At 44.5% G+C, this 23,916-nt stretch overlaps 12 protein-coding genes and 2 non-coding genes across 14 annotated transcripts; 7 read left to right on the top strand and 7 right to left on the bottom strand.

Annotated features, from left to right (window-relative positions):
- Positions 1 to 261: 261 nt before the first annotated feature.
- On the top strand, positions 262 to 1,197 carry DAT1 (LALA0S17e00540g1_1; the record flags this gene model as incomplete). Its single annotated transcript, XM_022775222.1, has 1 exon — positions 262 to 1,197. The coding sequence occupies one exon, from the start codon at positions 262 to 264 to the stop codon at positions 1,195 to 1,197; it is 936 nt and encodes a 311-aa protein (XP_022631222.1).
- Positions 1,198 to 1,501: 304 nt separating this feature from the next.
- Positions 1,502 to 2,392, top strand: CTK3 (LALA0S17e00518g1_1; the record flags this gene model as incomplete). The annotated part of the gene is made up of 1 exon (XM_022775210.1): positions 1,502 to 2,392. One exon carries the CDS (start codon positions 1,502 to 1,504, stop codon positions 2,390 to 2,392), a length of 891 nt encoding a protein of 296 aa, XP_022631221.1.
- Positions 2,393 to 2,922: 530 nt separating this feature from the next.
- On the top strand, positions 2,923 to 5,631 carry BUL2 (LALA0S17e00496g1_1; the record flags this gene model as incomplete). Its single annotated transcript, XM_022775199.1, has 1 exon — positions 2,923 to 5,631. One exon carries the CDS (start codon positions 2,923 to 2,925, stop codon positions 5,629 to 5,631), a length of 2,709 nt encoding a protein of 902 aa, XP_022631220.1.
- A 75-nt stretch (positions 5,632 to 5,706) lies between these two features.
- Positions 5,707 to 6,627, bottom strand: COQ5 (LALA0S17e00474g1_1; the record flags this gene model as incomplete). The annotated part of the gene is made up of 1 exon (XM_022775188.1): positions 5,707 to 6,627. The coding sequence occupies one exon, from the start codon at positions 6,625 to 6,627 to the stop codon at positions 5,707 to 5,709; it is 921 nt and encodes a 306-aa protein (XP_022631219.1).
- Positions 6,628 to 7,260: 633 nt separating this feature from the next.
- Positions 7,261 to 7,373, bottom strand: LALA0_S17e00452r. The gene is made up of 2 exons: positions 7,337 to 7,373; positions 7,261 to 7,297 (listed from the first exon to the last, which is right to left on the bottom strand). It is a non-coding gene; the product is annotated as a tRNA-Pro (tRNA).
- A 1,014-nt stretch (positions 7,374 to 8,387) lies between these two features.
- RCE1 (LALA0S17e00430g1_1) lies at positions 8,388 to 9,341 on the top strand (the record flags this gene model as incomplete). The annotated part of the gene is made up of 1 exon (XM_022775177.1): positions 8,388 to 9,341. One exon carries the CDS (start codon positions 8,388 to 8,390, stop codon positions 9,339 to 9,341), a length of 954 nt encoding a protein of 317 aa, XP_022631218.1.
- A 353-nt stretch (positions 9,342 to 9,694) lies between these two features.
- On the top strand, positions 9,695 to 12,463 carry ZDS2 (LALA0S17e00408g1_1; the record flags this gene model as incomplete). The annotated part of the gene is made up of 1 exon (XM_022775166.1): positions 9,695 to 12,463. The coding sequence occupies one exon, from the start codon at positions 9,695 to 9,697 to the stop codon at positions 12,461 to 12,463; it is 2,769 nt and encodes a 922-aa protein (XP_022631217.1).
- Positions 12,464 to 12,711: 248 nt separating this feature from the next.
- Positions 12,712 to 13,086, top strand: LALA0_S17e00386g (LALA0S17e00386g1_1; the record flags this gene model as incomplete). The annotated part of the gene is made up of 1 exon (XM_022775155.1): positions 12,712 to 13,086. The coding sequence occupies one exon, from the start codon at positions 12,712 to 12,714 to the stop codon at positions 13,084 to 13,086; it is 375 nt and encodes a 124-aa protein (XP_022631216.1).
- A 172-nt stretch (positions 13,087 to 13,258) lies between these two features.
- LALA0_S17e00364r lies at positions 13,259 to 13,340 on the bottom strand. The gene has a single exon. It is a non-coding gene; the product is annotated as a tRNA-Ser (tRNA).
- Positions 13,341 to 13,579: 239 nt separating this feature from the next.
- On the bottom strand, positions 13,580 to 15,463 carry RAD30 (LALA0S17e00342g1_1; the record flags this gene model as incomplete). Its single annotated transcript, XM_022775144.1, has 1 exon — positions 13,580 to 15,463. One exon carries the CDS (start codon positions 15,461 to 15,463, stop codon positions 13,580 to 13,582), a length of 1,884 nt encoding a protein of 627 aa, XP_022631215.1.
- A 350-nt stretch (positions 15,464 to 15,813) lies between these two features.
- On the bottom strand, positions 15,814 to 16,704 carry LALA0_S17e00320g (LALA0S17e00320g1_1; the record flags this gene model as incomplete). The annotated part of the gene is made up of 1 exon (XM_022775133.1): positions 15,814 to 16,704. One exon carries the CDS (start codon positions 16,702 to 16,704, stop codon positions 15,814 to 15,816), a length of 891 nt encoding a protein of 296 aa, XP_022631214.1.
- A 997-nt stretch (positions 16,705 to 17,701) lies between these two features.
- RPL12B (LALA0S17e00298g1_1) lies at positions 17,702 to 18,199 on the bottom strand (the record flags this gene model as incomplete). The annotated part of the gene is made up of 1 exon (XM_022775122.1): positions 17,702 to 18,199. The coding sequence occupies one exon, from the start codon at positions 18,197 to 18,199 to the stop codon at positions 17,702 to 17,704; it is 498 nt and encodes a 165-aa protein (XP_022631213.1).
- Positions 18,200 to 19,161: 962 nt separating this feature from the next.
- MAK10 (LALA0S17e00276g1_1) lies at positions 19,162 to 21,447 on the bottom strand (the record flags this gene model as incomplete). The annotated part of the gene is made up of 1 exon (XM_022775111.1): positions 19,162 to 21,447. One exon carries the CDS (start codon positions 21,445 to 21,447, stop codon positions 19,162 to 19,164), a length of 2,286 nt encoding a protein of 761 aa, XP_022631212.1.
- Positions 21,448 to 21,924: 477 nt separating this feature from the next.
- On the top strand, positions 21,925 to 23,340 carry AFG1 (LALA0S17e00254g1_1; the record flags this gene model as incomplete). Its single annotated transcript, XM_022775099.1, has 1 exon — positions 21,925 to 23,340. The coding sequence occupies one exon, from the start codon at positions 21,925 to 21,927 to the stop codon at positions 23,338 to 23,340; it is 1,416 nt and encodes a 471-aa protein (XP_022631211.1).
- Between the last annotated feature and the right edge of the window lie 576 nt (positions 23,341 to 23,916).

Here is a 23,916-nt window from a genome sequence, read left to right as displayed (position 1 = left end):
TTCACCACCTTTTCCAACGGAGAAAAAAGCTCGGATATTACGTCTGAGCGAATCAATATTGCAAGCATATTCTTGTTGTGTTGAGATTGCACTCTGGCTGGGTGGTTGAACGCAGGCTCGTAAACAGGAAACAGCGGGCGTGGAGTCTGGAGACTTATTTTATTGTAGGGTTATTCGCTAAGTGCAAGACCCTCATTACATTACTACTATTGAGTTTTTCAATTTCCAACTTATTACCAATAATACATACTCCCCATTCAGATGGCCAAAACGCTGGCACAGGGCAGGAAACCAGGATCTGGTCGGAAACCAGGAAAGGGTAAAACTTTGGCTCAGGGCAGGAAACCTGGATCGGGAAGAAAACCTGGCAGCAAGGGCCACGTGATCAAGCAAAATGATCCCTTGCAAGACTTGAACGCGGTTCTGCAGGCTCAGATCCAAAGTGAGGCAGGTCGAAATGCGGTGGCCAATGCTACAGCAGCAGCAGCTGCTGCTGCTGCCTCTATAGCAGCACAAAATAATAACCCGATCGTTTTGAACGGCGGCGACGGTAGATCACCGTCAAGTTCAGGTTCAACTGCAAGCTTAGGATCCTCATTTGCAGGATCGCCCGCCAACCACATCCAAAAGCGCAACCAGGTCAACATGGGTTTGCCTATGCCTGCTAACAGAGACATGTCTCGATCGCGAGATCTGGTGTCTTCGGCGGTGTACTCACCGCTCGGATCTGCGTCAAGCCATCTTGCCGCGACTCCATCTATCTCGCACTCCACCAGTTCAAACGGTGTTGGGGTGGGTGTAGGTGTGGGCATTGGCACCCAATCCCATAGTGGCAACTTCGGCAGCAATAACAGCGCACATGGGCCAATTCGCACAAATACTGTCACGGGTCCCTCCGGACGCATTCCGGGACTGGACCTATTTAACCGTGCACATTCTCCTACCGGAAACTCAGGAAGTTTAGCTAATATGCAATCCACGTTCATGCCCCTTCAGCCGTGGGTAAATTATTCAAATGGATCACAACTTTTGCCAGGGTATCCGCCGTTTCTTCCTGCCAATGTGCCCCAACAATCGTCGCGGCCAAGCGCGTCAAGCTCACACTCTCCGAAGCTTTACCAGGACCGTTTCGGCATAACTGGAGACCCAGACTCCATCACTTCGTTTGCATCTCATTCGCATACCAATCGTGATTAAACAGTGTACATATACAGCATTCTAGCATGAAAAAACAGGTTTAACAAAACGGATATTTCATCCTATCAACAGAGAGTTCCTACTGAGAACGTAGTGGAATATGCATTAGACTTGGCAATATCTTTTGATAATCAACATCGTAGACCTTTTCGTTCTGTCGCTGCCATCTGGTAGTAACGCTTCAATTAATTGAAAAATAGTGTTCTTAACATACTATAATATATAAGCATCGAGCAGTTCAAATAAGAACATCATAACCTCTTTAAGCCTGTCCATCAAGAGCCCACATAGAATTGCAACGACGATGGATGCTTTTGAAGCTCGTCTGCAATTTTTACAGGTCATCAAAAACCTTCATAAGACGCTCAATGTCTCAAAAGATAGCTCGCCGCTCTCTGGCGGAAGTCAGCAACAAAACGATCCGCTGGCATTTTACTTGCGACATTACGAACACCATTATGAAGACTTCCAGCAGTGCATGCTAGATTCTGCGGCAAAAATGGACTCCTTGGATCGGCTAAACGTTCTAATTTACTGGAGTAGATTAGTTTCCATGCTCTGGTCACGATGCATGCGAGACGTCGATGGTCAGTTGAACAACACCGGAAAAGTTATTTATGGTCACCTTCTGGGGCAACTCGATGACATGGTGGCTCTGGTACTACCTGAGAACGATTGGAAGGCACTGACAAATCTAAGCGTGTGTGTGGATATCATAATATATCTGAATCGACTTTGCGAGGTTTTGGATCAGCCTTCAGACGAAACTCTATTGAAAGAGCCTCTCAACCAGCTTCTAAACGATTATCACACGTCCCAACAGCTTCTAGAACTTCCCTGGGACCAAGCCATCAAAAAGGATCGGCACGACTATAAACAGGCCATGGCAAACTGCTACCGACTGCTGGTCGACAGAGCTAGACACGCAGCCTCGATGCAAGAGCTGTACCGTCTTGAGGGTATCTGTACGGTGACAGAGGCCGTGAATAGCAACGCAGTGCTGCATAGAATGGAAAACGATCGCGAAAGACACAAAAAATCCAAAGAGCATCTCTGGTTCACCGAGAGAAACTTCATTTTGGACGTTCGGGAGTTTGATGCTTTGTGGGGGTCATGCAAGGGTATGACCCGGAACGACTTCTCGAATCTACGAGAGCTCAAAAAGATTGCCCACAACAGCTACATGTACAATTAAATGGGACGAGCTGCAAGGCTACAATAAAAAAAGAATAGAGACTTAAGGCAAAGAAAGACTGTGTTGATCGCACCGGCTGGAGTTTGGCCTTACATTATCAACTCATCTAACGAGAAAACCATTTTTTTTCCGCGGCCCACCAAAAGAATCCTTCGTTCCTACAATTCGAGCAGTCCTGTTTTCTCGAAACTGCGGGAAATGCTTCTCCCACTGTACGTTAGGACATACAACATACTCAGTCTCACTTGGCATCTTCTCGGAACCGAATATGGGTCGTATATGTACGGTTGGTGCTCGGTGCGATTATGTCCGGTTTCACGAACGCAGCTATAAGAGAAAGTTCATTCGACTATGTATTATAAGGTCACATCGGAAAGACGCAATTGCTCGAAACACCTAGCTTTGCTAAGCTGTTGAGACCATCAGAAAATTACTTTTAAAGTCCTGTAAACCATATCAAGGTGTTCTGTAACTTTCACTGGTTCTGAAGCACCTGTGTTGGACATATAAAGGTCTTTCGAATACCAGCAATGAGTCATGAGAACAAGTTGAGATCTGATAACAAGAAGCAGGGAACAGAGGGCAATAGAGGTCGATCTCAGTCACCATCGGTGTTTTTCAAAAACACTTCTTCTTCAAATCTTTTGAAGTTCAACAGATCCCAAAGTTTGGCCCATGATTCAAAACATCGGTCATCTTCCAGGAATGACCTCGACACCAAAGTGTGCACTGAAAAAGCAGATGGAAAGTCGAAACCAATTGGAACCAGCGGAGACCCGAGTGCTTCTTCCCATGAGAGCAACGTGATGGTGGACGTCTTACCCTCTTTTGAGCTCTACAACGCTTTGCATCGACACATTCCGCAAGGGAACGTCGATCCTGATCAAGTTGACTTCCCACCAACCTACCAAGAGGTTCAGACTGAAGCACCGTCACTGGATAGTCTCGGTGGTGGCCTGCAGTACAGCGATCCCTCAGAGACTTCGGTAGAGCCTCTCAATGCGGGGGAAACTAACTTTACAGCTGCCCGCACTGTGGGAGACCAGATGTACAATTTAGAGGCCCTGGGAACTACTCATGGGCCTATAGAACCAATTCAAGATGACCTAGACGAAGCGGACAACATTAACATCGATAAAATCTATTCTTTGCCAAAAATGAGTACGCCGATCGAGGTAAACATACATGTCACGAAAGAGCCTGCAGGGGTTGACAGAAAAGTGGAAGACGAATCGATATTGCGAGAATACACATCGGGGGATATTATACACGGATACGTGACAATTGAAAACACCTCACCTCAGCCACTCAAATTTGAAATGTTTTACGTCACCTTAGAAGGTCATTCGACCGTTATCGATCGATTGGGCGGAAAGCGAACTGTCAAACGATTTCTTAGGATGGTCGACCTGAGTGCAAGCTGGTCGTATTCTAATATCGACGTCTCGAATGGTCTGAACTATATCGCTGGTGGAAAAGACTTTGAAAATTGCATTATGGGGCTTAACAACAGCAGGCTTCTGACTCCAAACACGAAGTATAAGAAGTATTTCATGTTCAAGCTACCCACACAACTGTTAGATGTATCCTGTAAGCATCAGCAATTCTCTCACTGCCTCGTACCGCCAACAATGGGTATTGACTCTTTGAGAGGCGGTGGGATGTATGGCGGTATCAAAATCAATAACATGCTTGGTTACGGTCATTTGGGAACCAAGGGCTCCCCCATATTAACGGATGACCTCTCGCCTGACGAGACATCAATTGGATATGTCATTGACACCAAAGTCGTTGGAAAGGATTCTAAAACAAAGAAGTTAAACATATTGAAGGAGCGCGAGTACAATCTTAGATTTGTACCATTTGGGTTTTGTCGGCCTTTCACGGGTGAGCGATCTCCTCTAAAACAACTACAGGACATCACCCGACTAATTCAGGAAAGGATTGACGCTTTGAAAAAAGTAATGAAGCGGTTGGAAACTGGGGAGCAGATAACAAATGAAGATTTACACGATACAGATATCAGTGGTTCTGCGGTAGATCCCACGGAAATCGATTCTGAAGAAATCTTGAGACGGAAACTCGATCAGCTTTATACTAACAACCGTATCGATCCGGTTTGTTCCTCATTTCCATTGAGCACATCAAAGACCTCCAAATCTAACCGTGCTAGAACTGTCGAAACTGAATTCAGGTACAGAATCAAAACCAAAAGCAAATCTTCGACTAAGCTCAAAAAAACTTTCCTTGCAGGTTTGGGGGGGCCTTCAAATTCTAGTTCAAGCTCAGCAACTTTAAACGCCGATAAATCTGGAATGATAGTGATTTCGAGCGAAATCCCTAAAGCTGGACTACCATATACAGAACCATCCCTTTTGAGAAAAACTAATAGCTTGGAAAACAAAGGTGCTCAAAACAGAGAGAACTGGAACAATCTGGTGTCTTCTTTACCAGATAAGGATAGGGACGTTCTGGATAAGTTGGTAATAAATATGAAGTGCATCCAAGCTAACAATTCTGAGTCCCACCTCCCCCCGGATATTCATTCAGTGACTACAGAGCTTGTCTGCATGACATCAAGATCTACAAATTCGATTCCTGTAAAAATGAATGCAGATTTAATTCTGAAGCAAGAAAGGCTCGAACAGGTTCAAGGTGCATTCCAGCAATTCAAGCAGGAAGCTGAAGAGCTTCATCGCAAGTTTGAGGATAATCATGAAGAGCTTAAAAGACTCTTTAAGCCAACAGGAAGATCAGGTGTCCACGAAGAATTGAGGTTTTCAGATTTCCTCTCAGAGCAAATGCTTAATGATGTACGGAGTATCGCTACTCTGCGTAGCGAAATTCAGGTCTTACCTCAGATTTTCAAGAAGCAATCGCACACTCTGAGAGATGATGACGACCTTGGAGGACTGGTACCGATCAAAAGTCCCAGTAGCTCTAGTCTTCTCAGTGCTACATTTAGCGGCTCTTCTGCTGGCAGTTTTCACACCTCGACCGCTGAAAGGTTGAAAAGACAGCTTTTCAACGAATGGGTTCAAAGCAGTCACCAGGAATACGACAGGGCCGTAACCGTCAATGTGAAGCTGTCTGATGACATTCGGGAAACGCTTGTTCCAACCTTCGAGAGTTGTCTAATTTCAAGGCTATACTGTATTCGTGTCAACATAAAGTTTGAGGGTCAATCGGGAGTAGCAACGCTCGATGTTCCTGCTCAAATAAGAAGGCTAGAGTCATAATTTTGACTTTTATAAATTTAAATTTAACGCGCTTTTGTACAATTCCATGCATTTCCCAAACCTTTGACAAGTGCATTAAGTTTTAATTCCCCAATGAATGGCGCAAACACCAAATGTGAGCGGTTCGTAACCTGCACTCTGAAAACCGGCTTTTTCGATCATGCCTTTGAAAGTTTCTGGTTCTGGAAACTTTTGAATTGACTCCACGAGATACTGATAAGAGTCGTAGTCATTGGCGACCAACGAACCCATGACAGGCAGCACTTTAGACCATTGTTGGTACACAGTATCGACAATAGGGTTGTTCACTTTGGAGAATTCCAAACAGTAGAAAATTCCACCTGGCTTTAGAACACGATATGCAGTGTTGAGTCCCGCCTGGATGTTAGTGAAGTTTCTGATCCCAAACGAAACGGTGTACACATCTTTAGAGTTGGATTCGATTTCATCTAGAGTTTCGCCATTTTGGACCAAAAACTTGACACGCGGATCATTAAAGTATTTACCTTGGTTCATGGCTCTCTTCTCACCTTCCTTCAGCATATCAGCGTTAATATCCACAATATGCATGTCTGATTCTTTGTCGTGAAATTTGTGTTCGGCATGGTCCAATAGGCCGAAAGCGATATCGCCAGAGCCACCGGCTACATCGATAAAATGAAGCGGTTCTTTGGAGTTGGGTCTTTTTCCGGCGTCAAGTTTGTTGATAAAATGGTCTTTCCACAATCTATGGACTCCCATGGACATCACATCATTCATTACATCGTATTTCGAGGCAACACTGGAAAAAACTGTCCCGACCAACTTTTCTTTTTCGCTTTTTGGCACCGTTCTAGATCCAAAATGTGTCGTTTCCAAATTTTCTTCTTGAACACCAAGGTTAGAAGTCGAATGTAATGCTCTTACGCAGCGGTAGCCAATCAAGGGTTTAGAAAGTGACACTTTCAGCGAAGATGTCAATTTTCCCGAGTTCTTTAAAAGCTCTGTAAAAGCCATTGTTACTCAATACAGATCCAAAAACAACACCAATTGACCTCTGAAAAGCTCACTTGATGGTTACTGGTCCTTGCTTCTGTTGAAATTGAAAAGGTCTATATGCTTTTTAGACAAATGAGTTTTTCATTTTTTAGATTGATGGTGTAGATTATGGATGCTGACAACTAGAGAATTGGGTAGATAAACTCAATGATCATTGTTGTTGAAGTAGTTTGAAAAACAGTAGTTACAAGTACCAAAATTTCAGGTTTGAGGTCTAGCGTTACAGATGGGACGCCATGTATTGTTGTGAGTACAGTCGTTGTGCCGGATTTCTATGTTGCAATTTTTGTTGCGTTTGAATTTGGGAAAATTCGTGTCATCGTGTCTGATTAGTCCGGTGAGCCTGTCGTGAGGCTTTCTGTAGTGTGCATTGAATTTCGAGATTCTTGTGGAATAGGTTCGGGTAGCTCAAAAAGATATCAGCAGAGGGATGACGAATATTTTGTTATAAACTCATAATAAACGACGCTGTCGCTACCAAGCGAAACCAGGAAACACGTAGTACCTGGATTAGAACTCTCAAGTATTGTTTGCCAGTGACGATGATGTACCTTCTGCCGTTCCAAATCAAGAAACCAAAACGCCAAAAAAGGGGCGAGCTGGGAATTGAACCCAGGGCCTCTCGCATGCTTGTGGATATTGTAGCCCGAGTTAAATCTCGAACTTCGCCCAAAGCGAGAATCATACCACTAGACCACACGCCCAGTTATTTGAAATGGGAGCAGGTGTGCTTTTTTCTATAGGCATCAAACGTCATGTGTTTTGTCCGAGATTAAATACACCCGCTGTTGTTACGCTGGAGACCATTGAAGCTAGGATAAGGACACTCGACAGATGATTCTCGCGTCTGTGCTCTCTGAAATCCAGTCGTGTAGAGTGTGTTTGCGAAAACGAGTTTAAACGTCAAGATTTAGAGACTAAGAAAAAGAGCCCAATACCAAGGTTTACGAACCAAACATTAATTATTGGCACAAAAGTTTTTCGCAATGACGCCTCTCAGTACACACTTTGATAAACAACTCACGGAGTTGATGAATATCTGCCTTCCCATTTTCGCTAAATTCAATGTGTCAGTCCGATAATTTCGTGACAATGTTTTGAAAAAGCGACAGCACAGTTTTCGAAATTACAAAAGTCTGCAAATTCCGGACACCGGTCCAAATAAATTCCAATTTCGCGATCCTTTGAGTAACATGAAGTTACTCTCGACAATTGTTTCAATTTTAACCCTGTGTGTGGCCTTTACAGCTTCTTTTCCTGTGGCAAACCCTCCCAACGAGCGCAGAGATATTTCCTTACTCGTGTCAGATCTCGAGTTGCAAGCCTAGGGTTGTTAAACGTGGCTTTCGGCAGCCAACAAACGCTGGGAAATCCCCAATGCTGTTTCCCCTTCGCGATTGTTTGCCATAGCAGAATGAGCCAAAATGACATTATATTGGAAGTATGATATAATTGAAGAGAACCGAAATGAACCCGCAAAACGGAAAAGAAGAAAACTCTAATATTATTAAACTCATCGGATTTGAAAATTACGATAATCGGATAATCAAAGAATCTCACAACTGGAGTTGAACCACTGAATATATTGTGACATTTTATATTGTCGCTATATACGTATATCATCTCATCGGATCCAACGATAAATACATCGAGCTCATCACGATCGGTACATACTACTACACAACCCACAATTCTGTTTGGCAATTGTTCACCAGACAATGAAGGCTACATCCTTTGTTGTATCTCTGTATGTCTCACTTTCGTACGTCGTAGCGATACACATGCGCTTTGGAAGTATAGGAGCCTTAAAGACTCGCAGAGATGACCCTAGTGTAATCAAGTCTCGAGTACGACGTGTCACCTGTATTTCCGCTCTGAACTTAATCTTGGTTCCATTTTTCATCTCTCTGTCCGGTTACACCTCTTTCAAAGACGCCTTTTGGTCCTTGGGTCTCATACCGGGCGGATATTACGACGTGAACGGCTCCAAACTCACTTTTGATTTTCGGGGATACCTGCACGGCATTTTGCAGGTGCTGGGATTAGCATGTATCCTATATTGCGGCCCATTGCTGGACAATTGTGTCTACTACCTGGTCGTCCCGGGCGAAAACTTTCGATCACTCTTGCAGGACTTGAAAAATGAAATATTTACTATTTGGGGGTTCCGGAACTACGTGTTTGGACCATTGAGTGAAGAGCTATTCTTCACCTCGTTTCTAGTGAACTGCATTCTATTGATGCAGCCTTACTCTGCAACGCTCAAATCCGTGCTTTGGATCTCTCCGCTTTTTTTCGGTCTTGCGCACGTCCACCACGGATGGGAAATGCACTCGATTGGGCTCTACTCACCAGCGCAAATATTCGCAACGGTCTTGCTGCAGTTTACATATACGACAATTTTCGGAGCATTCACCAACTTTGTTTTTCTCCGATCAGGACGCAACTTCTGGGCGTGTGTTTTACTGCATACATTTGCTAATTACATGGGCTTACCACAAGGCTCGGAACTTGCCGTATGGTTGGAGTCGAATCACAAAAGGGTCGCACTGCGTTCGTTTTTGGGATCGATTTTCAAATATGGCTACGTTGCGCTTCTAGTATTGGGTATGGTGGGTTTCAAGGACAATATAAACACTCTCGCTAGCAGTAGGTATGCCATAGAGATCTGAATACTTTCTTATTCTCACCGCTTGAGTCTCACCAGCTTCGTTAGAATAGTGAGATATCACTTTTTACCATTCTGACACTTTTTCGATATATTCGTATCAACATACCATTAATGAAATTTTACGCGTATGATAGAATGCGCTTCTCAATCGAAACAAATAACTTGAAAGGTCAAGTAGCTGAGCAGAATTCCCACGACACTGTTCTGGGTTTCTGATCACTTCTCAATCCAAACGGTTCAAATTGTGCAAGAGCTCTTTTGCGGGGAGTTTTTTCACCACGAAACGCTTACGAACCGACAGTTGTTAGTTTTGTAGTTGACGTTAGGAGACAATTCACAAGTGGTTATTACGATATGTCGCCGATTGAATCTGAGGAACACCTAAGAGTACAAGAATCCAGTAGAAGATTGGGAATTGGCAATAGTACGGATCGACAAGCACAGCAATCAAGATCCGAAAAACGAAAATCAGAGGTTCTCATCGCGGCTCAGTCTTTAGACTCAGAATTGCAAAATGTCAAGAATCTCAAGCGAATATCGATCGGCTCGCTAGATATGCTGATAGATCCGGAAATGGAGTTTCGGGTCAGCCCCACAAAATCACAATCTTCACGAAGTGACGAATCATCTGTGGAGTCCAAAACAGAATCGCCGGAAGACCTGGAGGGAGATGGCCGAATTTTGAGCAGTAGTGATGATGACGCAGACGAGGACTTTTCATACATAAATGACGACAGCATTGATATCACTAACACTGAATATCTGGATAGTACCAGTGATCTCGCTTTGAGCCAAAGTTCGCAGGATGGGCGCACTCTTAGCGGTGTACGTCGAGGAGGACTATCGAGAACCTCAAAATTGCATAAATCAGGATCAGGCGATGACTCTGTGACGCAGAACCTATTATGGGTGCCCGCCAATCAGCATCCCAGTGTTAAACCTGAAAATTTCTTGGAGCTTGTCCAAGATACGTTGCATACATTAAAGGGAGACTCTGACATAGGTGAAGATCGCCGTGATGATAGACTGATCTCGTCCCAATCGAATCTTGGCATCACGCCATCTTCTCAGCTACGTTCGGGATCCAACGCATTGGTGAGAAGGCCGTCTGGGCTTCGCAAATCGTTCACTGAACTTGAAGATTTGCTGCAGCAAGAGGTTGGTAATGAAAGGGATAAAAGAGAGCTTTCAGAGAGAAGGATCAGTCCTTATAGAGCAGCTTCAAAATCGGCATCCTTGAGAGATCTTACCGAAGAACTGACGCGAATTTCTAATAGAGCTGGCTTTACAGATAGCGATGCAGTTTCTTTGGCTCGGACCCTTAGTATGGTGAGCTCCAACGGCGATCAAGAAACAAATAGCATTTCAGAAGAATCCGGTAAACCGCAAGACAATGAGTTCGCCTCTAGTATGTTTATGAAAAATGGTCTGGCCATTCCTGCGCGCTCTTCACTGAGACGGAGCAAATTCAATACCTATAGGATAAGGACTTCAAGTGGCGGTAATGACAGCCACCGTTCAACAGAACTAGATTCGACGAAAGGTGAAATTAAGTCTCCACCTCGAACAGGTGGCATTTCACCACAGTCACCAAATTCCATCAATGATTTTGACAACATATATGACCATTACAGACAAAGCAGCTTAGGCAGCTCGATTGACTTTCAATCACCCGAGAGACACGCGAAGCTAGACAAGGGAGCCACTCGTGAGGTGGGAGGGGAGCCCGTGAAAGCCTCTAGTTGCACTAAGGTAAAGGACTCGTCGATCAATCAAGATCAAATCCGGCGCTCGAATGATAGTTCAGTGCGTGATATTGAGACGCTGAAAACAGATGAAGCGAAATCTACTCGGGGCCAAACCTCCCGCAAGAAAGGCGGGTGGAACTGGTTCGTGAAGAAGACCTCCAAAGACCCCGAAAGCTCAAAAACAACAGGCAGAAAGCACTCAAATGACTTTGTAAATATTGAGGATAACGATTTCAAGAACAATGGCTGGGCCCTTGACAAAGGCAATCATTCTAGATACAGGCATCACAAAATTGATAGTGGCATGGACAGATCCAAAATCAACGAGCCTATAGAAACTGCAACCAATACCTCACCCTCCAGGAAAGCTACTCGTGAGAAAAAATTCATACAGTTGTTTAAGCGAAACCGCTCAGCCTCGACGGGTAACAAAAGTACGATAGGTACTCTTGAACCATCTAATGGCTTTGGTGGAAGGGCTCCCGAGGGGCTCAGATCAAGGTCGTCTTCAGCTGACCTAACCAACAGTGGTGGGAAAACTAAGGAACATGACAGAGTCTCAGTGAGAGATGGCGATCTGCCATTAAAAGGCGGTGCTTCCTCTATGACTCCTCACGAAAATCTCAAGGAGGACACGAGCAAGCCTCTCACCAAACTCCAACCTTCCGTGAATGTGACTTCAAAGACGAAGCCGGTGCTGCGGACAGAACATAAAGAATCTTCACAAATCGATAAACAAGTTCTGCCCGCTCATGGTACAGAAGATCAAAACAGAGGATTTCTGGACTCTGATCTCGAATCCAAATTCGATCATGACAATGTCAAAGTCATTCACTCGAGCGGCAACGCTGATACCAGAACAGAGGCTCCTGATGCTACTCGGAAATCCACTGCTGTAGAAACATCCCCATCCGAAGCTGATCATGGTGCTACTGCAAATGTTAAAGCTCGAGAAGAGCGTGTGACAGCAGAGGACACAACAATAGCAGTCTCCGAAGTGAACGAAAATGTCATGCAGTCAAACATCGCTGTGCCGGCTGCGGGAGGAGTGTCCTTGCCTCCCAGAAGACTTACATTCGAAGACGTCGTCAAACCAACACGCCCAAACGCATCCATGGTATTTAGTGACAGTTCTTTTGGATTTCCACTTCCACCTCTAACAACTTCTACGGTCGTCATGATAGACCAAAGATTACCAATCAATGTGGAGAGAGCAATATACCGTCTCAGCCATTTGAAGTTGGGCGATCCCAAGCGTGAGTTGCGGCAGCAGGTAGCCCTGAGCAATTTCATGTATGCATATTTGAATCTGGTGAACCACAGCCTGTACCTACAACAGTTGGAAGGAGAAACGTCGGAAAGTGTTGAAGTTTGAGAATTACAATTGTGGCACAATGTTGCTCTGTGCGGGCGTTGAAATCGAAAACGTGGTAGGCGGTAAGAAAGCCTAGCTCTTACATCACGTGGTTTGTTTTACTCGTTTTTTTAATGAAATTTCTACCATAAGAAAGACACAGCGATGAGCTAGCCTTCACCTTGGTTATTCCGTCTGAAAAGCACGCTTTCAACTCCAAGAGAAGGGCTCGGCTTCGATTAAATAACCACAGAGTAACTGGTCCGAAGATGTCTGATGAACGGTTTTATCGCATGCTAGTGTTGCTCGAGGACGTAGTAGAGGAAGATGAGAAAAGCACCCAGGAGGACGAAGCTCCAAAAGCTACACATGAGTTTGTGGATGAGCTTATATTGCCCTTCGAGATCGAAGAGATGGATAAACTTAATGAGTGGTTCGACAAGTTCGACGCCGAAATTTGCATCCCCAATGAAGGGTTTATAAAATACGAGATCAGTAGCGATGGGCTGGTCATGCTGCTGCTAGACAAGTCAAGGGAAGCAGTAGCCAATCAGGTCCGTGCCTTCGTGCAGCGTACTAAAGCTGAAGGCCCGGATAACGAAGATGAAGACGAAGACGAAGACGAAAACGAAAACGAGAATTAAAACGAAGCCTCGAAGTGAGGCATGGACATTCAAATTTGTAGAGAGGTTTTAATAAAATAAAGAAAGTAGCATTGGATTAAACCGATTCAAAAAACTCTATGGCTGAGGTTAGAGTCGTACTGCAGATAGAAAAAGATATCACGTGAAATGTTAAAATCGAGAGTAAAAATAACGACAACTGCAGGATTCGAACCTGCGCGGGCAGAGCCCAAAAGATTTCTAATCTTACGCCTTAACCACTCGGCCAAATTGCCTTAACATGATAACGTACCGCTCATATCTACATTATACCTAGTAAGAAACTAAGCCTGACCATCTTGAAGACATGTGAACCCTGCTGCTTTTAGTACTTCAAGGCGGACCTCCAGTGTGCTCTAATTTCCGGATCGAATGCGATAAAGCCAACTATAGTTAGGTGCTGTACCGCAAGGTATGGTATTTCAACCTATTCGTATTTTTCCTTATTACAATCCGTTATATCCATTCCTTACCATTATTTGTTGAAGTAGTTATAAATACTGCCCGTCGACCCAGTGGATTGTCGCTTCTTGCTTCTTGTTTGCTTTGATGCGACAGCGGCACGTTTTCCGTTGGCAAATAGTAATTTCCGCTCGCCGTAGGAGAGATTTTGTGAGTTTTCGTTGACGCCATTTAGGTTTTCGGACAGTTTCATAGCGTAATGAAAATCGCTATGCTCTTTGAAAGCCAATTCGTCATCGAAGTCTAATTTGCAAGGTTCACACCGCAACTCTTTCTTAAATTTCTCTTCAATTGACGGGAGGTTATCGTCCTTTGTGTCTAAAAAGTCGTCGCGAGTGCGGCGAATCACTTGCGCTTGTTTTCCAAACATGTCCACTATGGTTTTTCCAGTTTCCAGTATTTCGAAATTCGATATCACCATGTTGATGTTGGTCAAAGGATAAAAACCCTTTGTGTGTCCATACTTGACGTCCAAGTCTTTTATCAACTTTGTGCCTAGCTCCATGAAATCCTTGGCCTTAGCTACGCCCGCCGTGACAATACCTGAACTTCTACTATGTTTTTGGAAATCAGAAGTTCTGGTCGAAATTGACATAGTCTTGGGCACGAAAATGCGTTCGTACTCTTGCTCTAGTTCTTTAACTCGGGATGTTAGTTCACCGCTAAACACTTCCAACCAGGCCAAACAGTCTTGATAGTGTTTACAAGAATCGCCGCGCAAATTCTTGTTAGACATCATTGAACGAATCATTGGACGAGGATTGAGAGGTATCCTATAATCTCCTCGCGCCAATTGAAAAACCTTTTCGCTTAGCTGTTGAAGGTTCTCGGGTGGAAGATTGTGAAACCTCTCATTAGCGTCAGTCTTAATCCGTGTTCTTTCTTTAATAAATGCTGTCAAATCGTCGCTCGAGACTGGCCATGCTTCTCTTATATGTCGAAGCGGTTGTTCAGACGGCAATTCCAGAAGAAGCGTGAGTTCCTTTCCTATCATCCCCCCCATGCTCCAGAACGACGTTAGCTCTGAGCTTTCGTTGTCCAAAAAACTTGCAATGTTTGTGTTCCTAATAATCGTCTGGGCGTCGGGTTTCTTAAAGTTGGATCCCAGTTTGGCCATGGTCTTAGTCCGTGCGACGCCGCACGAAGTTGTGTAGCCCAGGACATCACTTATGTCTTTACGAATTTTGAAGGTCATATCCGCTGCCAGACAAAAAATGACATCATCCCAGTCTTGAAAGACGGCCCGTGGTTCGGAATTGTAGTCTTCACCAGCTCTGAACGCGATTTTCAGATTTCTCGGTAGTGGCGGTAGATAATCGTCCAAGTCGTACTCGCCATTCTTGAATTGGTTTCGAATTGCCACAAAATCTTCATACTCGTCATCTAAAAGTAACGAAGAAAACGCTGTGCGACCCATATCCAGGAAAACTTCGTCTACACTACCCTTTTCGACCAAGTCGCACCATTTATGGAATATCTTAGAAACTTTGCGGCTCTCCCTGCGGTACGGGTCCAGTGAAACTTTGAAATTCTCAGGACTGAGCTTCTTGTCCTCCTCAATATACCATGAGCCACAATCATCACGGTATTGCCAAAAATCCTCTCCCTTACGAAATACAGCTGTGTGAACCGGAACCAGTTTATCACATTTCTTCATGGCGTCAAAAACTGAGTCCATTCGAGTGATGCCGTATTTACGAGCAGCGTACGAAACTGCAATTATGGAATTCCATTGTACACATACTACCGGATCTTCAACGCTGAAGTGACATCTTATTTGCTCGACTTGGGCGAAAAAAGCGTTGATATCGATATGTGCTATACATGAAAGCGGAGAGTTATAAGCTTTAGTTTTGGAGTTTATATCTAAAAGGTCGCTCCATTTGTATTTTGACATATGCTGATGGCGGCAAAGCACCTGTGAACGTATGCTTCTTGGTCTTGAAAGGAAACTTTTGATCCATTTGAGGGCTTTTGGCCTATAATTATTAGTTGATATCGCGATGAGCTGTGTCAGAAAAGGAAAAAGTGATCAGAAACGACAGCGTCAGTAAACCAGAAAGTCGAACAAAGTATACCAGATTCCATTGCTTAGTGGCAGAAGCATGATGGTTTGACATAGTAGTTAATGTTCTGCCCCTCTGAAATCCGTCAAGTCACTGTAGTTACACGATTTTTGGCGGTCAGTATGAATGTTTATAATAACCTAACCTCGGATCGGCAGGACTGCTTCAACATATCCTTTATTCATGTCACACTAATGTGAATTTGATGAATTCCAAACCCCATGAAGCGATTGATATAATTGAAGATCCAACCCGCTCCATCGCGACACAATGCCAGTGATTTTGAATAAAGACCCTCAACAGGTTGCGGCTTGCGATCCGAATTGAACGTCAGGTCCAAGCGAACGGGCGAGAATAAACCCAGTTGTTTTGCAGCCAAAAGTAAAGCCGCCGTTAGTACACCATTGATGAGCAGCTTCTTGGCTAGCCCCCAAAGCTGACGAACCAATAGACCGGCCATGTATCGCAAGATTCTTCGTAGCCTTGACAATCTGGAACCCAGCTCGGTTTCTGGCTTCTTTTTGTTGGGATGATCAGTACCGCGGAAGTATGGAAGCCCGGATCTATTTTCGTTGAGCGCAAAAAGAGTTTCGTAAATTTCACGACGCAACCGGAGAGATTTGGTGTCTTGCAAATCGTCCTGCAGCTCAAGCATCATACCACTGTTTTCGTCCGCTTCCATGCCCTTCTGATCCGCCACCTGCGACCAGAGAAACTCTAAGTCTGCTAGTAATTCCCGAGCTGCTAACGTGCCCATTGCGTACGATCTCATCGTCGAGATAAGCATCTGGATATACTTTTTTTTGGCTTCAGTACCACTCATGCCCGATTTCGTTTTCCAAGCATCCCATTTTTTTCTAGCCACAACGAGCTCTTGAGAGCTCAAATCGCCCTCTGGTCTCGGCAGCACATTTTCAACATCACCTTCCGTCGATTGCTTGAATAAAGCGTACAGTTCGGTCCGTATAAATGCAGGAGGTCTGGGCAAAGAGTTGTATCCCTGGAGAGAAGAAAGGGTATGAATTGTGCCTATAGCCTTTTCAAAGACCTGGTCCACAGAATCGGCTGACATACTTGCGATGAACTAAACAACAAAGTCGAACCTTGGCTTCTGGCTTGCACGGTAAATTTGTAGAACTCAATGGTGATTGAACTGTTGGATCTCCCTTTATGATGAAATAATGTCGTCATCTCTTAATATATCATCGATCACTGTATAAGGGAGAAGACGCCGACGACACGAAATGCCTAAAACCAGAGAGGAGGAATATCTGATAAGTGAATTAAGTACAGGGCCAAATGCGCAGTTGTTTACTGGTTAGGTAGTCAAGAGAGAATTCTATCACCTTTGTAGGATCTGTGGCGATCGAAGTGTGTCCAATAGAGAAATGGCATACTGAAGATTATTGAGCATTCCAGAGTCGGGTACATTTACCAAATTTTATGGATATGCCTCCAGTTTTAGCTGAGGTTCCCACTTGCTGCTTTTTTACTTTTGTTTTAACAAGATTTACAAAGAAGAAGATGTGTGTCAGTGAAAATGGACCAATATAATCATTATGAGCGAAAGATTTTGAAATCGAACGTTCGATGAGATGTATCTTGGTGAGTAGTTGACACGGTTGATTTTGTTTGCTATTAAAATTGGAGCTCAACACAGAAGAATAATAGAGTCTGATGCGAATATCGTCCCCATGTGTACTTGCGGAAGCTTCCCACATGCGAACAAAACACCAGACTCTGGCTGAGATCCAGAGTGTAGACAAACGTAGAAATTGGGAAAACAAGACCGCGCGGGGTGCGTTTGCTACGACACACTTTAACGCATGCGAGACTTTTTGGTTAGTATTGCAGTCGTTCAAGGTCAAGACCGGGGAACGTGTCCCAGGAAGAATAGTAGTTTAACAATTCACAGGCGTGTACGGAAAACGCATTAAGCTCTCTTTCTTTGTTTGATTGTTAAAAAAAACCCTAGACTAGAAAATACAGAAAATTTGTGTGATTGTTGTGTAACAGGTTTTCTTTTGATGCCCACTGTTGATGTATTGTGATCCCCCTAATCAAGAAGCTTAGTTCTCTGGGATCTCGATCTCACCGGCGTTGATGGCGTCGATGATGTCGTGTGGGTTTTTGTAGTTGACACGGCAGCCAACGGATTGAGCAGTACCCAAGATCTCCTTGGTGACGGAGGCCAAGTTCTTACCGAAAGACTTGTCCTTCATCTGCTTGGCGACATCGATGATGTCTTCCAATTGCAAGTTACCGCTGTGCTTGACGTTCTTCTCCTTCTTTCTGTCTCTAGGAGGTTCCTTCAAGGCAGTGATGACCAAAGAAGAAGCAGATGGAACAACGGAGGCAGCAGCCTGTCTGTTCTGGATCTTCAATTGCACGGTGACCTTGATACCCTTGAATTCCTTGGTGGCCTTGGCGATGTCTTCACCGACCTTCTTTGGCGACAAACCCAAAGGACCAATCTTAGGAGCCAAAGCGGCGGAAGCACCAATTTCACCACCGACGGCTCTTAGGTACAAGTATTTAACTTCATTTGGGTCGAACTTTGGAGGCATCTTGTGTTCTTGCGGATCTGTGCTGAGGGTTTGTGTAGGAGATGTACTTCTCAACAAAAGTTCCAAAATTCTCCAGTATGAGAGTAATCATTTTGGGATAGTTACTACACGCTGGTGAGCTCTTCCCGGCGCGGTCCACCTGCTGAACGAAAAGGTCCCACTGGAGCCTCCGCCTGGACCCAGGCTAGCACTGACGAGCTAGGCAGGGCTGAGTCTCTGATGGTGGATCAGTCTAGCCTAGCTCTAGGCAGAGCGTCCTGAAAGTTCTGCCCAGCCTGCTTGCTAGGATGCCAGTGGGGCTCTGAATGCCATTTTCTTGCGTGGGTCGCAAACTAAATTTTCAGCAAAATTAAATTCGAACAATAAAATGTCTGGAAGTTGAAAAGGTATGGGTGGACAGAAAAACTATAGGAAACTTGTGAAATAGACTCGTGCAACAGATGATCTCCTACAGCACTGAGTTTATAGTGAACTTGAAGCCACGGCGTAACAGCCAAACACTCGCAGCTAACCTATCGTCATTTGTTCAAGAAGCCTGGTGAAGTCCTTTCTCGTTAATAGTGATATATGGTCAGAAACAGTCACAACTGATGGTCCATACGTAGTCTACATGAAGAAATCAGATGGTTAACGGACCAGATGATTTGGTCGCGACCAGAGAATAATGACCGACTGGCGCCTTTTCGATAGAGATACGATTAGTATCACAGCTTGATGTAACGTCAGTGCCTTGAGAAAGACTGTTGAGCTTGTTTTCCAAAAAATGCACTACGACAGTCGGCAACCAGTTGAATAAAGCTCAATCTCTGAAATTGCATAATACTTTAAACCAGCCTCTGCTTTGGAAAAGCCAAGCCCTCTGAATAGCTCGAGTACGATCATCGATCCATTAAATACATCATTCATATGCGTCATTTTTATAAAAACTACATCACGACTTGCTGGCTGGAGTCGAGGAGAATTCAATGCGACACTATTCCCTTGAGTATCAGCACGGGGAAATACGGACATCCGCCATGTGGACGAGAAACCTCCACCGTGTATCTCTTGACCAGGTCCGCTGTCGCGGTGTCGGCCAATTTCGTCTTCAAAGTGCGTGCGTTTATCGTCAAAGCTTCGGCAGACCGGTAACGACTTTTGTAATATTCCAAGGACTCGCTTCGTACCAACCGCGTGGCCGCTGCATCATCTTCTTTTATTTTGATATCGTCCATGATCTTTCGCAGCGACGATTTTGCCTTTTCAAGCTCTTCAAGCGTAAAGTCAATACATTGTGATAGCTTGATTCCGAACATAGGCTCAGTGACGACAAAATCTTGCAGAGACTGCTGAAACATTGCGTAAGTCGGAAGTTCAGGAACACCTATTGAAGAAAAGGTTTTAAACCTGAGCTTGTGCACCCATTCCGAAGAACTGAACGCGGTACTGGCAGGATTCTGATTATCGATGAGTCCGCAAGACTTCAAGATCGAAAATTGACAAGCCCCAACCAATGAAAGCGTTTTCGTAATTTGGCAATCTAGAGTACTATACGCAACAAATTCTCTGGTTTTTGTTAAAAACGGCATTTCCTCGGCCATTTTAGAACGATAGATCTCTCTCACCTTATCCTTTTTTTCACCCGCCTTTGATTTCTTGAGTTTCTTATTTAGACTCATGATCGATGCTATCTTAGCCACCAGAGATTTGGAAACTCTCGCTAAATTATTCTCCAAGTGTTGATTCAAGTAGTAGCCATACCAAAACATGCTGAAGAACTCCCAAGGTCTGTAGACGTCCAATTCAAAGCCCATCAAAACAAAGTCGGACATGGCACGTAACTTCATGTAAAATACCCAAGTCGTCATCGGCATGAGAGTGTTGTCCTCGTCAAGTGCATCCTTTATCGTTTGTCCTTCTAATTCTAACTCGAAAGTCTCGATTTGGGCTTGTAACGAATCCCACAGCAGTAATTGCCTATTATAGCCCTGTCTGTATCGACAGCGATTTTGTGCTGTTGTTTGGTACCATTCGAACAAGACACTTGATATTTCTTGCAAGAAATCTTCGAACTTATGTCTCAAAGCTGAGTCCCCGGGCTCCTGTTCTAATGCAGTGGACAAGGATGTACTACACAGAGAAAATTCCTTTAAATGTAGAAAAGAGAAGTCATTAAAGGTGTATTGACCCAAAACCGTTTGATCATCCCTCATCAGATAGAGAGGGAAAAAGGCTCGAGCTATAACGTTTCGCTGCTTGGTGCGGTTGAAGAATCGAGAAAACTGAGAGATTTCTGTTATCGTGGTAGCTTGTTCTACAGAAAGCACAAGAAGCAAGTCTTTCCCCATTTCGATAAATCCATCATATTCGTTACCCATCGGTTTCACGATTTCTCTGGGTGGAAATTGATTCGAAAGTCTCTTTTGTATACCGGTCGAAAAGACACCCTCGCAAACTTCAGGACTGTGCATCTCAAAAAATTTTGCCCGCTCTGCGCAGCCGATCAGCCTGTGAACGGGTTCCAGATTGGGAGAGCCGAAGGATGATGCTTCATTAGACGGCAGATAGTTGTCGAGCTCGACCAAGTGCGTCAATAATTCGACCAGCAGAAGAAGTTGATCATTTTCGGGGTAGGATTTTTTCAGCAGCTGCTGGCTCAAATCGAGATGCGACATGACGATTTCGATAGTGACGTTAGAAAGCATGTCGAGCCCCATGGTATTGCAATTGAGGTCTTCTTCCTCAAAGACGACGCCTGCCCTGAACAGCGTTTGCACGAATTTCACGAAATAGCACGCACCAACCACGCAGCTCGCCAGGACCTGATCAAACAGTAAATCACCGGTTTCTAGTCTGCACGTACTGAGATCGCCACATGGATCCTGCGTGTATTGATGCATCATATGTTCGACGTAGCGACAGCTCAACAAGGTTGTTGGCAGAGTTTGGAACTCATTGAGCCACTGTACGATAGATCTGCAAATACGATCCACAATTACTGTCACAAATTCCACTTTTTGTTCATCAGAACTTCCATGCGAAACGTTGCAATCAAAATCCTGTTCTGCCTGTGTCAGCTGCAGCAAACTTGAATCGAGTTTGAGATTATCGATCTCAAGAGAGTGTGTTCCCTCGAACAAATCAAATGAAGGCGCCTTGATGACGCTTTCGGGCTTCATTTCCTTCGCAAGGCTCTGGAACTCCGCAGTTATATCAATAAGATCATGTTCTATACTGAGATGCTCCAATTGAGCCTTCAAGGCCTCCATGTTCAGCCACTAAGTCGAGCTGTATTCCTGGATTAGCGCTACATTTTGGCATCTTCTGTTCACTTTACCTATAATATACAGCATAGGTGTGAAAACTTTAATTGTTGAGTACTATCTTCAAATGCACGAGTACTTTCTGTAACGGTCGATATTCAAATTGATATTACATGAGAAAAAGGTGTGATGGCAGATGCGAAATTCGAACTCGAATACGATCCTTTCGAGCTTGTTTCCCTGGTCCAGACACTCTCTAATGATTCATAAACTGCTTAGTGTTGAGATTGGGTCTTTGAAACGATGATCCCGGGCGCTTCTCTGTTGGAAGCCGTGCTTAGGCTTTAATGCGGTAAAAATGTCAAAATTGTCGAGCTTTCTCGAGGTTTCGTCCATTCTGCTGAAGAAAACCAGATAAACCCAAGGAAGAGACAGCAGCCGTACGGTTAGTGAAAGCCGCGATAAAGGCAGTACAGGAGAACGATGGGACTAACACGAGCCGGTCCAAATTTACTGAAATCTCCAGTGCTCAGAGTCGGGTTTTCAAAAATTGCGTGTGTACGCTATAATTCGAATTATTGCAAACCACTGGAGAAATATGAACAGCTGGTGAAATCAAGAAGGCTTAATGACGATCCGCTGCAGAGGTCAGTCATTTTGTCGCTAAGCAAGCTTTACGAATCGCTTGTAGAGTATAAACCACCGCAAGTACGAGACCCCAATCCACTGAGCCAAATTGGATGGAGAGCCAGCATTCTAGGCAAAATGCTGCTGCCCAAGTACTCCACTGAGGGCATCCCAAAGGGAATATATCTGTATGGCGATGTGGGGTGTGGCAAAACAATGCTTATGGATCTTTTCTACTCGACAGTTCCGCCTCATCTCACTAAACGAAGAATGCATTTCCACCAGTTCATGCAATACGTGCATAAGCGGTCGCACGAACTGGTAAAAGAGCTGAACCTCGACGCTCTGGGAGGCGCCAAACACAAGGAGATTGATTCAATCCCGTTTCTGGCCACAGAAATTGCACGCCAGTCGAGAGTGTTGTGTTTTGATGAGTTCCAGGTTACAGACGTGGCAGATGCCATGGTTCTTAGAAGACTCATGACAGCGTTGCTGTCCAAAAAATACGGTGTGGTTCTTTTTGCCACCAGCAATAGAAAACCAGATGACCTGTATATCAACGGCATTCAGCGCGAGTCGTTCATTCCATGCATCGAGCTGCTAAAGCAGAGGACGCAGGTGGTCGAGCTGGACTCCAAGACCGACTACCGCAAAGTGAGCCGCCCACTTTCTTCGGTGTATTATTTCCCATCCGAGGAACTGCAGTACCGGTCGCCGGAGTGTACAATGGCAAGAAAGCAGCACGTTGAACAGTGGTACGATTATTTTTCACAATTGGAGACGAGTGGCCAAGGCAACGAGCATCATGAGTCTCACATCGACTTCAAGCTCAAAGTTTGGGGCAGAGAGCTAAACGTACCCCGCTGTACCCCAGAAAGGGTTGCGCAGTTCACCTTCAAAGAGCTCTGTGGGAACCCACTTGCTGCTGGGGACTACTTGGCGCTTTCCGGCGCCTTCAAAAGCTTCGTGATCACCGATATTCCTTTTCTGTCAATCCATGTCCGCGATGAAGTACGGCGTTTCATCACTTTTCTCGATGCCGTCTACGACAACGGTGGGAAACTCGCCACCACCGCAGCTGCTCCTTTTCAAAAGCTCTTTGTTGAGCCGGAAGCCATTCTGAACGACTACACCTTGCGTCCCGTGAGTACGGAGAAAGAGGGAAAAGCGCTGGACTCCAATATCTTTACGCTGGACGAAGAGCGCTTCGCCTTTGCTAGAGCTTTGAGTAGACTGACTCAGATGAGTTCTTTGGATTGGGTTGAGAAGTAATTACGCATGACTGCATTTACCAAGGACACAGGTCGCCCAGACTGCTTGTATTGATGTTTTATAGCTCCCTATGAGCTCAAGGAAGCGATACCTGTGGTTAAACCACCTTTGTGACCATATATACATACACACATATATTCAGACGTTAAAGCACCGATACTTAATTACCGAGTTTAACCCACTACACACCACTTTTTTTGAAGTAAAATGTTTGAACCTAAAACACATGAAGGTTCACGTATGGCCATGGGTAAGTACCTATCAAACAAGTTTGAAGATGTTTTCTGATTCGCTTGCCCTGCTTTAGTTGTTTGAATGGTGTAGACAACCCAGTATCGGCGATAATGTTACAATTCGCGAGAAGTAAGACAATCTGTCGGCGTGTGAACAGCTAAAAAGAAAGCTTGAGGAGGGAAGTGGTTCTCGAATAATTCATATCTCTACTTAGACATCTATCCAATGATTTGACCTTCAGCTGTCGCATGTGCTTTTTTGTGTTTGTTACCCATTCCGCTGGGCGGCTAATTTATCATTCGTTTGTCATGACCTGGAGAGTATTTTACATGTGACCTAATA

The sequence above is a fragment of the Lachancea lanzarotensis genome, scaffold LALA0S17 (assembly GCF_000938715.1).
Source record: "Lachancea lanzarotensis genome assembly LALA0, scaffold LALA0S17, whole genome shotgun sequence".
Classification (NCBI taxonomy): domain Eukaryota; kingdom Fungi; phylum Ascomycota; class Saccharomycetes; order Saccharomycetales; family Saccharomycetaceae; genus Lachancea; species Lachancea lanzarotensis.
The sequence above is the reverse complement of the archived record's forward strand: the minus strand, read 5'-3'. Positions and strand labels throughout refer to the sequence as shown.